Here is a 13406-nt window from a genome sequence, read left to right as displayed (position 1 = left end):
ACAATACATTTCTCTCGTTGTAGAAGAAGGCCTTTCACCACTTCTGTCTCTGGGAAACTAGAGATGGGCAATAGGTGCTGATGTTAGTAACATTCGCATTCTGAGATGAAAAAAAGTGTTGTGACAGACCTGATTGTATAGCAAAGGGCAACAGGAAATGTTTACGATGTGTGGTGGGGAGCTCATGGAACATCTTGAACTGCTAAAGATTCTAAGCATACAGAATCTGCATATTCTGTATGATACCACTCTAATGAGGGAAATAGGCTCAAGCTCAGCCGAGGGAAGATGAATGTACAAAGATTTTGCGACTGGTACAGAGCTGGCGACTATGTGGAGTAGATTGTCTTTGGAGATTGTAGAGACTGATATAGTTAAACAATCCATCTCCTGGGGTTTGTTTTCAGCAAAAGTACATGTTTGTGGAGTATAAAGGAGTGTCGTGTGGTATTAAACTGAAAGTTGGAGCCAGTCCTATGGCCACAGTGTAACCAGGACAAAACCAGGCATGCACAGAAGTTCATAAGAGGGAAACTGAACAGCTAGATCAGATTTAACAGCATTGTGCAGAGGCTGGTGAATATACGGAACTGACTGTCAGAGAATGCAGTGGGCTGGATAATAATTCAAGAGGGACCTGGAAAGATGTTTGCTACAGGGTTTGAGGAGCGTGAGTAACATAAAGAAATTTATAAGCTTTGAGCAAATGCACTATTATGGTCTTTCCTGTACATTTACATACTTGCACATCGTGAGTGGAATGGGTACTTGAAGGAAGTAAACTTGCAGGGGAATGGGATTGATTGGATTGCTCTAAAGAGAGCCAGCATGAACTCACTGGACTGAATGGCCTCCTGTGCCATAAGGACTCTATAAGATGCCCAAAGTATTTCTAATTTACATTTAGTGACGTAGATTTTAAAAAATCAATGCAGTTGATCACATTTGAAGCAAATGCTATGCTAGTGTGCAGCTCACAAATTATAAAATATATATCTTGGTAGAACTGTGACAAATGAAATTTGATGCAGACGAGTGTACTGCACATACGAAGGGAAATGGATGACAAATGCTCTCCATTTACAGTGCAGAAATAGTTTAAGATGAAGTTAGAGACCTATGGATCTTCTGACTTTGTACTCCATGAGTCTAAGAAATGCAAAGCAGCAATCAGCAAATCCAGTGCGACATTGACCTATATAGCTCAAACAGTAGAATGTAAGTTGGTAAATGTAGAGATCAGACTGTGCAGTACATTCGTCATAATAATAAAAACAAGAAATGCTGGAACCACTCAGCAGGTCTGGCAGCATCTGTGGAAAGAGAAGCAGAGTTAACGTTACGGGTCAGTGACCCTTCTTCGGAACTGACAAATATTAAAAGTGTCACAGGTTATAAGCAAGTGAGGGGGTGGGGCAAGAGATAACAACAGTACATTCGTCAGACTGTAGCTAGAATATGGTGACAGATTCCAGATGCCAAGACATACGGGCAACATCTAAGTAGAAGCAATTATCAGTGGCAGTAAAATTAGGAGTAATTAATTCTCAACAAACCAAAATTAATTCAGTCAATTTCACTCAATAATAATTCTCCACAATGGATCTCGGTAAATAGTAATTTTGCCATTTGCTGTTGAGTTACAGAGCGCAATAATGCTGCCATGAGGGTGGTGGAAGTGGAGATGATCAATGATTTCAAAAGGAAATTGGATGGGCAATTGAGGAAAATAAACTTGCAGAGCTACGGGGATAGAGCAGGGGAATGGGGCTGTTTGGATTGCTGTACAGAGAGCTGGCATGGACTCGATGAGCTGAATGGCCTCCTGTACGGTTATGACTTTGTATTTGTACTCTGGAGCAATAGTGCAGAAGTGTCACCATATTAATCCCTCGTGTAAAAAGATCTGAGTTATGAGGAGGGAATCATAGAGTTATTTACGGAACAGAAGATAAATAAAAGGAGCGAGGCAGAGGGGGAGCTGATAAAAAGAGTGCGACCCCCAACACCAGTGATTTTAAAAGCAAAACAGTGAGTAGCCGCTGATACTAGACAAACAGAGGGAACAATTCAACTAGTGACGTCGTAATCAGCACAGAGTGAAGAACTGAGGAAATAGTGCTGAGCATTTTATTTATCATTCATCTTCAGCATAGTATCTTTTGATAAGCAAATAGACCTAAGTAACTAAATAGCTGTTGGGTGACAATAGTGGAAGACACCAACATTAAACAGATCCAATTTGCATTAAGTACTTGCTATATATATAAAGAGTTGGAGTAATTAATTACTTTCAAATAAAACTAAACCATCAGCTAATTTATACTGGACCGCAAGTAATTCTATTAGTTCTAGATAAATTATTAATAAAAAAGTAAAAATTAGCGATGGCAGCACAGGAAATGTGTCGGGATTGTAATACATGGGAGCTTGTGGACAGCGACACTGTCCCAGATTTCCACATCTGCAGGAAATGTCTCTACCTTGAGTCACGTCAGCCTTGGTGAGACCACACCTGGAATATTATGTGAAGTTTTGGTCTCCTTATCTGAGTAAGGATGTTCTTGCTGTACAGGGACTGCTGCGAAGGTTTACCAGACTGATTCCTGGGATGGCGGGACTGATGTATGAGGAGAGATTGAGTCGGTTAGGATTATATTCGCTGGAGTTCAGAAGAGTGAGGGAGGATCTCATAGAAACCTATAAAATTCTAACAGGACTTGACAGGGTAGATGCAGGAAGGATGTTCCCGATGATGGGGAAGTCGAGAACCAGGGGTCATAGTCTAAGGATATGGGGTAAACCTTTCAGGACTGAAATGAGGAGAACTTTCTTCACCCAGAGGTTGGTGAGCCTGTGGAATTCGCTACCACAGGAAGCAGTTGAGTCCAAAATATTGTATGTTTTCAAGAAGGAGGTAGATATAGCTCTTGGGTCCAAAGGGATCAAAGGGTATGGGGGGAAAGCGGGAACAGGTTACTGAGTTGGATGATCAGTTATGATCATAATGAATGGCGGAGCAGGCTTGAAGGGCCGAATAGCCTACTCCTGCTCCTAGTTTCTTTGTCTCTATGTAGTCATAGGGCATTCGATTATTAGGGAGATCGATAGAGTCCTCTGTAGAAAAAGGGACATAACTAATAAGATAGCAGAATCTATATGAATTGAGACAAATGATGGATCGATCAAGTTAATAGGGGTAATCTACAGATTACCTAATGGTGGTAGACAAGTGGAAGAAAAAATTTGTAAGCAAAGCTATAAAATGAGTAAAAAGACATAGAATAATAACCATGGGAGATTTCAACTACCCCAAATAAACTGGCAAGAAGGGATAGGGGAAGAAGGAATGGAGATTTTATAGTGCGTTCAGGATTCCCTTCTTAGCCAGTACGGAAGAAGCCAAACAAGAGATGAACCACCAATACAAAAGCAAAATACTGCACATGCTGAAAATCTGAAACAAAAACAGAAAATGCTGGAAATACTCAGCAGGTCAGGCAACATCTGTGGAGAGAAGAGCAAAGCCCCTCCTTTTTTTAACCTTTTCTCATGTCTTTTTAGCTGGTTCCCCCCCCAAACCCAGTTTCTTAATCCCTTTATTTTGTGTTCGGATGTCTGCTATACCGTCGTCTACGCCTCATCCAGACGCATCTTTTGTTTCCACACTTGGCTTTGGACCATGAAATCTTTTGACTTTTAATGTCTCCTGCCTTCCACCCTATCATAGACCTTCCATTTTGTTCTTTTCCCCCTTTCCACTTGCTCAAAACATATTACAGTTCTAACCTTTCCCAATTCTGGTAAAAGGTCATCAACCTGAAACGTTAACTCTGCTTTACTCTCAGGAACTGCTGCTGGAACTAGCAACGGGAAATGAGCAAAAACAAATGAGAGAAGAAAGCATAGGGAAACACCAAGGCAATAGCAATCATAACATAGTTAGGTTTAAAACAATGATTGAGAAAGACCTAAGTAAGACAAACATCAAAGTAATATAATGGAAAAAAGGTAAATTTGAGGGGATGATAATGGAACTAGACAAGGTCAACTGGATTTTTTTGACGCATAGAACAGCAGTGGGAAATATTTAAAATGATCAGTTGAGTTCAAGAGAAAAGTGTTCTGTTACGAAGACAAGAACAAATTATCCAGTAATGTAACACCGTGGATGAATGAGGAGATAATGGTAAAATTGGAAGTAAAGAAAAAGTGCACACACTAAGCATATAGACAAAAGAGATTATGGCAAAAGGAATTACAGAGAGGCAGGGTAAGAAGTCAAAAAATTAGGCAAGCATAAAGGAACTAAAAAATCAAATATCAAGGAATGCTGAATTATTCTTCAGGCTCAGAAATAACAAAGGAGGAAACAGATCAAGGATAGGGTCACTATGGGATGCACAAGCTAAACTCATAGAGAATTGCAGAAATATTGAACAATTACTTTGCAACAGTATTTAACAGAAAATTAACAAGGTGGGCATGATATTTGAAGCAAAAAATAAGAGACTTGTATTTATATAGTGCCTTTCACGCCCACCTGCAGCCTACAGCTATGCTATTTACCACATGGCCAATCTTTGTGTCATCTGCAAACTTCTTGATCATGCCCCCTACATTTACGACCAAATCGTTAATATACACCACAGAAAGCAGGGGACCCATAACTGAGCCCTGCGGAATGCCACAGATAATGTAGTTGGTGCAATATATGTGGATTTTCAAAATGCTTTGATAAGGAACTACATTTATAGGCTCGACTGAGGTCAGAGCATGTGGAATTATGGGACAGGTGGTAGAATGGGTAGCAAACTGGTTACAAAACTGAATAGAGAGTCTGGCTTAAGTGTCGCTACTCACACTGGCAATTAGTGTGAAGTGGTGTTCCACAGGGGTTGGTGCTGGGACAACTGTTGTTCAGAATTTACATTAATGATTTGGACTCTGGAATTGGAAGTAGAATTTCAAAATTTGCGGACAAGACCAAAATGCGGATTGTAGTTAATACCCGGAACTGCAGTGCGGTATTCACGCCAGCAGATCTACTGTGGATATGATCTTCTCCATACCCCAGCTACAAGACAAGTATAGGGAACAGAGTATACCCCTTTACCTTACTTTTGTAGATCTCACGAAGGCATTTGACACAGTCAGCAGAGCAGAGCTCTACAAGATTTTGGGAAAAATTGGCTGTCCACCGAAGCTCCTCAGTCTCATCCGCTCCTTCCGTGACAACACGCACTGCACTCTACAATTTGATGACTCCACTTCCAACCGTTTTGGAGTGAAGAATGGAGTGAAACAGGGTTGTGTCCTTACCCCCACTCTGTTTGGCATCTTCTCCATGCTCCTGACCTTCACCTTCCCTGCAGATATGTAAGGAGTCTACTTGTACGCTAGGTCAGAAGGAAAGCTCTACAATCTACCAAGGCTGAAACCGAAGACAAAAATACATCACATCCTGATCAGAGAACTCCTCTACGCTGATGATGCTGCGCTAATCACTTACACGGAAACTTAGTTACAAAGACTCATGGACTGTCTCTCCCATACTTGTAACTTGTTCTCCTTGACTATAAGTGTCAAGAAGACTGTGGTCATGTGACAAGGTGTTGCATCTCCGCCTCTGATCACACTAAATAACACCCCAGGAAGTAGTTCAAAAATTCTGCTACCAGACAATTGGTCCCTTGATGCAGAGCTCGATGCACGCAAGGAGAAAGCAGCTATCACCTATGGCCAATTTGCAAAAAGCACATGGGATGCTGACTCTTAGGACCAAACTGATGGTTTATAAGGCCTGTGTTCTCAGCACCTTGCTGTATGGTTGTAAAATATGGGCAACTTACCAGGGAAAGAAGCTCAATAATTCCCATGTTTGCTGTCTGCGGTGCATTATGGGTATATCCTGGCAGGACAAAAACACAAATGTGGCAGTCCTCTCAAAGGCAGAGCTCCCAAGTGTGTTGGCACTTATCAAACAGAGGTGGCTTCAGTAGATCGAACACATCCGCGGAATGGAAGATGGTCGCATACCCAAGGACCTTCTGTATGGTGAGGTAGCTGGGGGGGGTGGTGGTCAGATGACCAGTGGGAGACCCAAAACTCTGCTTCAAGGATGCTTGCAAGCATGACATGAAGGCCCTAAATGTCGACTATTGCACCTGGGAGTCACTAGCTAAGGAAAGAGGGAAATGGCGACACATCCTGTGAACTGGTTTGCACTACCACAACGACCAGTTGCTGCAGCAGCTTGGCAACAGGCGCCAATGTCAAAAACAACCACTCAGAGCATCACTTGGCAGCTTCACTTACAGCACTTGTGTCAGAACTTGCCTCTCAAGGTTTGGCCTCCACAGCCATCAGCAAAGGTACACCAAGAGAAGCACCACACCTAAATGGATTGTCTGCTGCTTGTCCATCATTCATAGATGGAAGGATGCCAACTTCAGTTAATACATAGGAAGAATGCAACAAAATACGAGATGACAATAACCTTACAAAATACGTCTGTAATTTAAAAAAATTTGTTCATGGGATGTGGGTGTCGCTGACTAGGCCAACATTTATTGCTCATCCCTAATTGCCCTTGAGAAGGTGGGGGTGAGCTGTCTTCTTGGACCGTTGCAGGCCTTGGGCTGTAGGTTAGGAACAGTTAGGAGGGGAGTTCCAGGATTTTGACCCAGCAACAGTGAAGGAATGGCCATATAGTTCCACATCAGCATGGTGTGTGGCTTGGAGGGGAACTTGCAGGTGATGGTGTTCCCATGCATCTGCTTGATGCCCTTGTCCTTCTAGGTGGTAGATGTCACGGATTTGGAAGGTGCTGTCGAAGGAGCCTTGATTACTTGCTGCAGTGCATCTTGTGGATGGTAAACTTTGCTGCCACTGTGCATCAGTGGTGGTGGGAGTGATTGTTGAAGGTGGTGAATGGGCTGCCAGTCAAGCGGGTTGCATTGTCCTGGATGGTGTTGAGCTTCTTGAGTTGTTGGAGCTGCATTCATCCAGGAAAGTGGAGAGTATTCCACCACACTCCTGACTTGTGCATTGGGGAGACAGGAGGTGAGTTACTCGCCACAGAATTCCCCGCCTCTGACTTGCTCTTGTAGCCACATTTATATGGCTAGCCCAGTTTCTGATCAATGGTGACCCCAGGATGTTGATAGTGGGGGATTCAGCGATGGTAATGCCATTGAAGGTCAAGGGGATTTGGTTAGATTTTCTCTTGTTTGAAATGGTCATTGCCTGTCACGGATGTTACTTGCCACTTATTAGCCCAAGCCTGGATGTTGTCCAGGTCTTGCTGCACATGGACATGGGCTGCTTCAGTATCTGAGGAGTCACGAATGGTGCTGAACATTGTGCAGTCATCAGCAAATATCCCCACCTCTGACCTTATGATTGACGGAAGGTCATTGATGAAGCAGCTGAAGATGGTTGGACCTAGGGCACTACCCTAAGGAACTCCTACAGTGATGTCCTGGGACTGAAATGATTGACCTCCAACAACCACAACCATCTTCCTTTGTACTAGTTATGACTCCAACCAGTGGAGAGTTTCCCCCCTGATTCCCATTGACTCCAGATTTGCTAAGGCTCCTTGATGCTATACTCGATCAAATGCTGCCTTGATGTCAAGGGCAGTCACTGTCACCTCACTTCTGGAGTTTAGTTCTTTTGTCCATGTTTGGCCAAGGCAGTAATAAGGTCAGGAGCTGAGTGGTCCTGGCGGAACCCAAACTGAGCATCAGTGAGCAGGTTATTGCTGAGCAAATGTAACTTGATAGCATTGTTGATGACCCCTTCTGACATTTTTCTGTTGATTAGGAGTAGTCTGATAGGGCAGTAATTGGCTGAGTTTTATTTATCCTGCTTTTTATGCACTGGACATACCTGGACAATTTTCCACATTGCCGGGTAGGTGCCAGTGTTGCAGCTGTACTGGAACAGTTGGCGAGGGGCATGGCTAATTCTGGCACACGTCTTTTCAGTACTATTGTTGAATGGTGTCAGGACCCAGAGCCTTTGCAGTATCCCGTGCCTTGAACCATTTCTTGTTATCACGTGGTGTCAATTGAATTGGCTGAAGACTGGCATCTGTGGTGCTGGAGACGTCAGAAGGAGGCAGAGATAGATCATCCACTCGGCACTTTTAGCTGAAGATGAATGCAAATGCTTCAGCCATGTCTTTTGCACTGATGTGCTGGGCTCGCCCATCGATGCTGATGGTGATATTTGAGGAGCTGCCTCCTCCTGTCAGTTGTTTAATTGTCCACCACTATTCACGACTGGATGTGGCAGGACTGCAGAGCTTAGATCTGATCTGTTGGTTGGGGGATTGCTTAGCCCTATCGCATGCTGCTTACGCTGTTTGCCATGCAAGTAGTCCTGTGTTGTAGCTTCTCAAGGTGGACACCTCGTTTTGAGGTATGCCTGGTGCTGCTCCTGGCATGTCCTCCATTGAACCAGGGTTGGTCTCCTGACTTGATGGTAATGGTAGAGTGGGGGATATGCCAGACCATGAGGTTACAGATTGTGGTTGAATGCAATTCTGCTGCTGTTGATGGCCCACAGTGCCTCATGGATGCCCAGTTTTGCGTTGCTAGATCTATTCAAAATCTGTCCCATTTAGCACGGTGGTAGTGCCACACAACACAATGGTGAACCTCAGTGTGAAGACAGGACTTTGTCTACACAAGCACTGTGCGATGGTCACTTCTACCGACACTGTCATGGACAGATGAATCTGCGGCAGGTAGATTGGTGAGGGCGAGGTCAAGTAGGTTTTTCCCTCTTGGTTCCCTCACTACCTGCCACAGACCCACTTTAGCAGCTATGTCCTTTAGGGCTTTGTCAGTTTTGGCGCTACCGAGTCACTCTTGGTGATGGACATTGAAGCCCCCACCCAGAGTATATTCTGTGTCCTTGCTACCTTCAGTGCTTCTTCCAATTGGTTTTCAACATGGAGAAGCACTGATTCATCAGCCTGGGGAATGGGGGGGTGCAGTTGGTGGTAATCAGCAGGAGGTTTCCTTGCCCATATTTGACCTGATGCCATGAGACTTCATGGGGTCCGGAGTCAATGTTGAGGACTCCCAGGCAAGTCCTGCCCGTCACCTCTGGTTTGGCAATAGTGGTGTCTAGGACATTGTCTGTAAGGTATGATTCCGTGAGTATGTCTATGTCAGGCTGTTGCTTGACTGTTCTGTGGGACAGCTCTCCCAATTTTGGCACAAGCCCCCAAATATTAGAAAGGAGAACTTTGCAGGGTCGGCAGGACTGGGTTTGCCGATGTCATTCCCAGTACCTAGGTCAATGCTAGGTGGCTTGTCCGGTTTCATTCCTTTTCTTAGTCTTTGTAGCAGTTTGATAGAAATGAGTGACATGCTCGGCCATTTCAGAGGGCAGTTCAGAGTCAACCACATTGCTATGGGTCCAGAGTCACGTAAGCCAGACCAGCTAAGTACAGCAGATTTCCTTCCCTAAAGGACATTAGTGAAACCAGATGGGTTTTTACAACAACCGACAATGGTTCTAGCTTTTAATTCCAGATTTATTCATTGAATTCAAATTCCTCCATTTGCTGTGGTGGTATTCGAACCCATGTCCCCAGAGCATAAGAGCCTGGGTTACGAGTGTAGTGATATTACTGCTACGCCACTGCCTCCCCTTATTGGCAAGTGTATTTCAATATAGCTAAGTGTGAGGTGGTGCATTTTGTTAGGAAGGGTAAGGACATTGTTTGGATAACAATTCTAAATGGGGTGGGGGAGCAAGGGATCTTGGGATACCTAGATCATGGAAAGTATTAAAATCATTAAAAGTAGTGATACAGGTGTTACGACCAACTGCTCCAGTCAAAACCCCCAATCAAAATATACGATTCTGATTATGGTGGGAGAAACGAACTATTAATTCAATCCCGTCCCTCCACAGATCGCCTAACATATTTTTAAACTTTCAAAATTAAAGAAAGACCCAGTGAATTTATACCATCTATTAAGCCCCGAATGAGGCTAACCAAACCAGGTATCTTTAAATCAACAAATTAACTGTTTAATTAGAAATACTAAATTCTTAAACACTACAAAGATAAAAACAACATTTCAAATAGAAAAAATTAGAGTCCTTGCAGATTTACGCTCCTGCCAGATGTGGAACAGTCTGATGGAGAAAAACAGGTTCTTCAACAGTAGAACAGTCCGTAGTCTAATCCAGAAGTCGAAATTGTTGCTTTACTTCTCCAGCACTGCGTTTCTACAATTAACCACTTGCAAACACTTTTTAATGAATCAAAACAAGAAATGCTGGAAATACTCAGCAGGTCTGGCAGCATCTGTGGAGAGAGAAGCAGAGTTAACATTTCAGGTCAGTGACCCTTCTTCAGAACTGGCAAATAATAGAAATGTGAAAGGTTTTAAGCTAGTAAAGCAGGGGTGGGACAAGAGATAACAAAGGAGAAGGTGTAGATAGGACAAGGTCACAGAGAATAACCGACCAGAAGGTCATGGAGCAAAGGCAAACAATATGTTAATGGTGTGTTGAAAGACAAAGCATTAATACAGATAGGGTGTTAACGGACTGAAAACTGAACAGCCGCAAGTACAAACATGAAAAAAAACGCTGGGTAAGCAAACTAAGATGAAATAAAATAAAATAAACCAAAAAAAAATATGAGTAAGAAAAAATAACTAAAAACAAAAGTAAAATGAGGGGCCTGTCATGCACTGAAATTATTGAACTCAATGTTCAGTCCGGCAGGCTGTAGTGTGCCTAATCGGTAAATGAGATGCTGTTCCTCGAGCTTTCGTTGATGTTCACTGGAACACTTTGGCTTTAGAATTTTCGAGGGATAAAAGATTGTCACAGTCTAACTTCCCTTCCTTCAGTTTAAATTATCAGCAATCTCTGTTTTGCCTTGATTTTTTTAGAATTTTGAGAGAGGACAATAAATAAACAGACTAAATTCTCTTCCTTCAGTTTAAATGGTCTGTGGGCACTCCTTTCAGGTGCTAACACACAGCTGTCTGCCTGTTTTTCCCTAGTTAGAACAGTCTGTTTCAACTAAAATGTCAGTTCAAAAGATAATTGCAACATTGTATATCCAGTCTTGGGTCTCTGGCTGTTGCCGGGTAACCAGGGTGCATTCTTTGAAGCTGGTTGGTTCCCCCGCCACATGGTTGTATCCAGTGGCAACCAGAATGCACTTTCTCTAACTCCTAAGGCATGCTGGTTCTTAAAGTAGTATGGCTCCTTTTCCAGCCTTAAAGGCACACCGCATTCTTCCTGTCAAAAAAACTACAGATCATAAAAGAAACCAAGCACTGGGGTTCATATCTAGAGGGATAGAATTAAAAAGCAACTTATATTAAACTTGTATATCACCTTGGTTAGACTACATTTGGAATGCTGTGCACATTTATGGTCTACAGATTATAAATAAAAAATAGAAGCATTAAAGAAGGTACAAAAGAGGCTCACAGGATGAGAGGTTATCCCTGCAGGAAAGGCTGAAAAAACTGGGGTTCTTTTTCTCGAGAAAAGAAATTGCCTAGGGGGTGACCTGATATAAGTCTTTAAGATAATGAAAGGTTTTGACAGGGTAACGTAGAGAAAATGTTCGCACTTCTGGGTCAGATCAAAGCTAGAAGTTCTAAATATAAGGTAGTCACTAATAAATGCAATAGGGAGTTCAGGAGAAACTTCTTTATACCCAAAGAGTGGTTAGAATATGGAATGTGCTACCACAAGGTGTAGTTGAGGGAACTAACAGATGTATTTAAGGAGACACACTTGAGGGAGAAAGGAACAGAAGGATAGGGTTAGATGTATTAGGATTGGGGTGGGGGGAGGCTCATGTGGAGCAGAAATGCTGGCATGGACCAGTTGGGCTTGCATGGCCTGTGCCTGTGCTGTACATTTGATGTAAATCAATCATGTGTTCATATTACGTACACATTTAAATAAGACAGGCAGTGCCAGAAATACATTTTCTGTGACTGCACTTTGTTTAAATAAACTCTGGTTTACTCTGTATATGTTAGCTATTTTCATTTGTGATGCTTGAATTATTTTTATCGATGTTTCTAGTGTGGTAACTCATGACTGCCTTGAGTTGCTGCACATTTACACATGCTTTTTGTGGTTGAATGGTGCAACTCAGGAGAAATTGTATTAAAGTTATAATTCATTGGCTGTCAAGTGCTTTGGGAAACTCTGCGGACATGAAAGGTGCCATGTAAAAGTAGGTTCTTGCCTGAGAAAATTAGCAAAAGCTAACCAACCCTTCACAAAAGGGGTTCCTCTGCTTCAAATGTTTAACTGCTGTTCCCTTAAAAGATGCAATGCTCTTTGCCATTGTTCTCCATCCCATCAGTAACTCTTCAGTCTTGTTGGCTATGTGTGCTTTGATTGAATGTGAGAGAGCAAGTTTTTTGTTTTTGATGCTATTGCAGCTGAAGATTGTTCAGTAGATACCTTCTCTGGACCTTTATCTTCAAGCGTCTGTCTATTTGTCCTTCTTTCCTTCTCTCATTATCTTCAAATGCCAAGCTGACCATGATTCTGAAAAATAACTCACCACTATAAAACTGTTGACTGGTAAGTCTAGTTAATAGGGGAAATTCAGCAGACTTTAGGCAAATTTGTATCCACTAATGAGGCAGGAGATGTTTTGCTAGTGTGCACAATCCATGAAAAATGTGCATTTTTCTTGTTGCATGCTGATATAGTGACTAACTGTTGACTGGAAACTTTTTGTTCACTCAGATGGAGAATTTCTGAAGACATCATGGACAGCAACGACGGGAACAACAACGTGGATTATCTTTATGGTGATCTGTTGCAACAGATTAGTTTTGGTAAGGAACTACATGATATCTTGATACCAGTTTGCCCTGTCCTTAAACAATAATGTGTAGATGGCTGCAATTTTAGGACACATACCGTATGTGTGATCTCCAATCTCCATAGTATCATTTCTGGGTTGCTTCTTGTTCCCAAGCTGAGTGGACAAGCAGATAATGTCTCGAACATATCCTCCAATGCAGTGTGAATCATGCTGTGGAAGATCTGCTAAAATGTTACAGGGCTTAGATTGCATGCATGCTAACCTTAAAAACTAGTAAAAGCTTCAGAGAAGCTGACAAATCCCAAATGGTGCCAAATACAAGTCTTATGATGTGAGAACAGAGCTAATCAAATACTTGCAATGTAAACTGTAGCTATACCCCACATTTCTTCACTTTTACTCTGTGGGGTGAAGGAGGGGGGAAACAACAATACATGAACACCCTAAGGAAGATACAAGTGCTGTGAATACGGAGGATTTATTTTCTTGGGTGGGTGGGGGAGGGAGATTCTGAGGCTCTGCATCTCCAGAAATGTTGGTTCATTTTTCTCTT

General features: G+C 42.6%; 1 protein-coding gene across 2 annotated transcripts in view; it reads left to right on the top strand.

Annotated features, from left to right (window-relative positions):
- Window positions 1-13406, top strand: part of casp8ap2 (caspase 8 associated protein 2) — a 51113-nt gene that overhangs the window by 1262 nt on the left and 36445 nt on the right. The window contains exons 1-2 of one of the 2 annotated variants that reach the window (XM_068026495.1): window positions 249-670; window positions 12772-12863. In XM_068026495.1, coding sequence (XP_067882596.1) covers window positions 12794-12863 — 70 coding nt within the window. In that variant the 5' untranslated portion in view covers window positions 249-670; window positions 12772-12793. Of the gene's footprint in view, window positions 1-248; window positions 671-12771; window positions 12864-13406 lie in introns of those variants that run through there. The other variant, XM_068026487.1, reaches the window with a different exon arrangement.

This window comes from Heterodontus francisci, chromosome 3 (assembly GCF_036365525.1).
Source record: "Heterodontus francisci isolate sHetFra1 chromosome 3, sHetFra1.hap1, whole genome shotgun sequence".
Classification (NCBI taxonomy): Eukaryota; Metazoa; Chordata; class Chondrichthyes; order Heterodontiformes; family Heterodontidae; genus Heterodontus; species Heterodontus francisci.
Note: the sequence above shows the minus strand (reverse complement) of the source record. Positions and strands in the feature narration are given on the sequence as shown.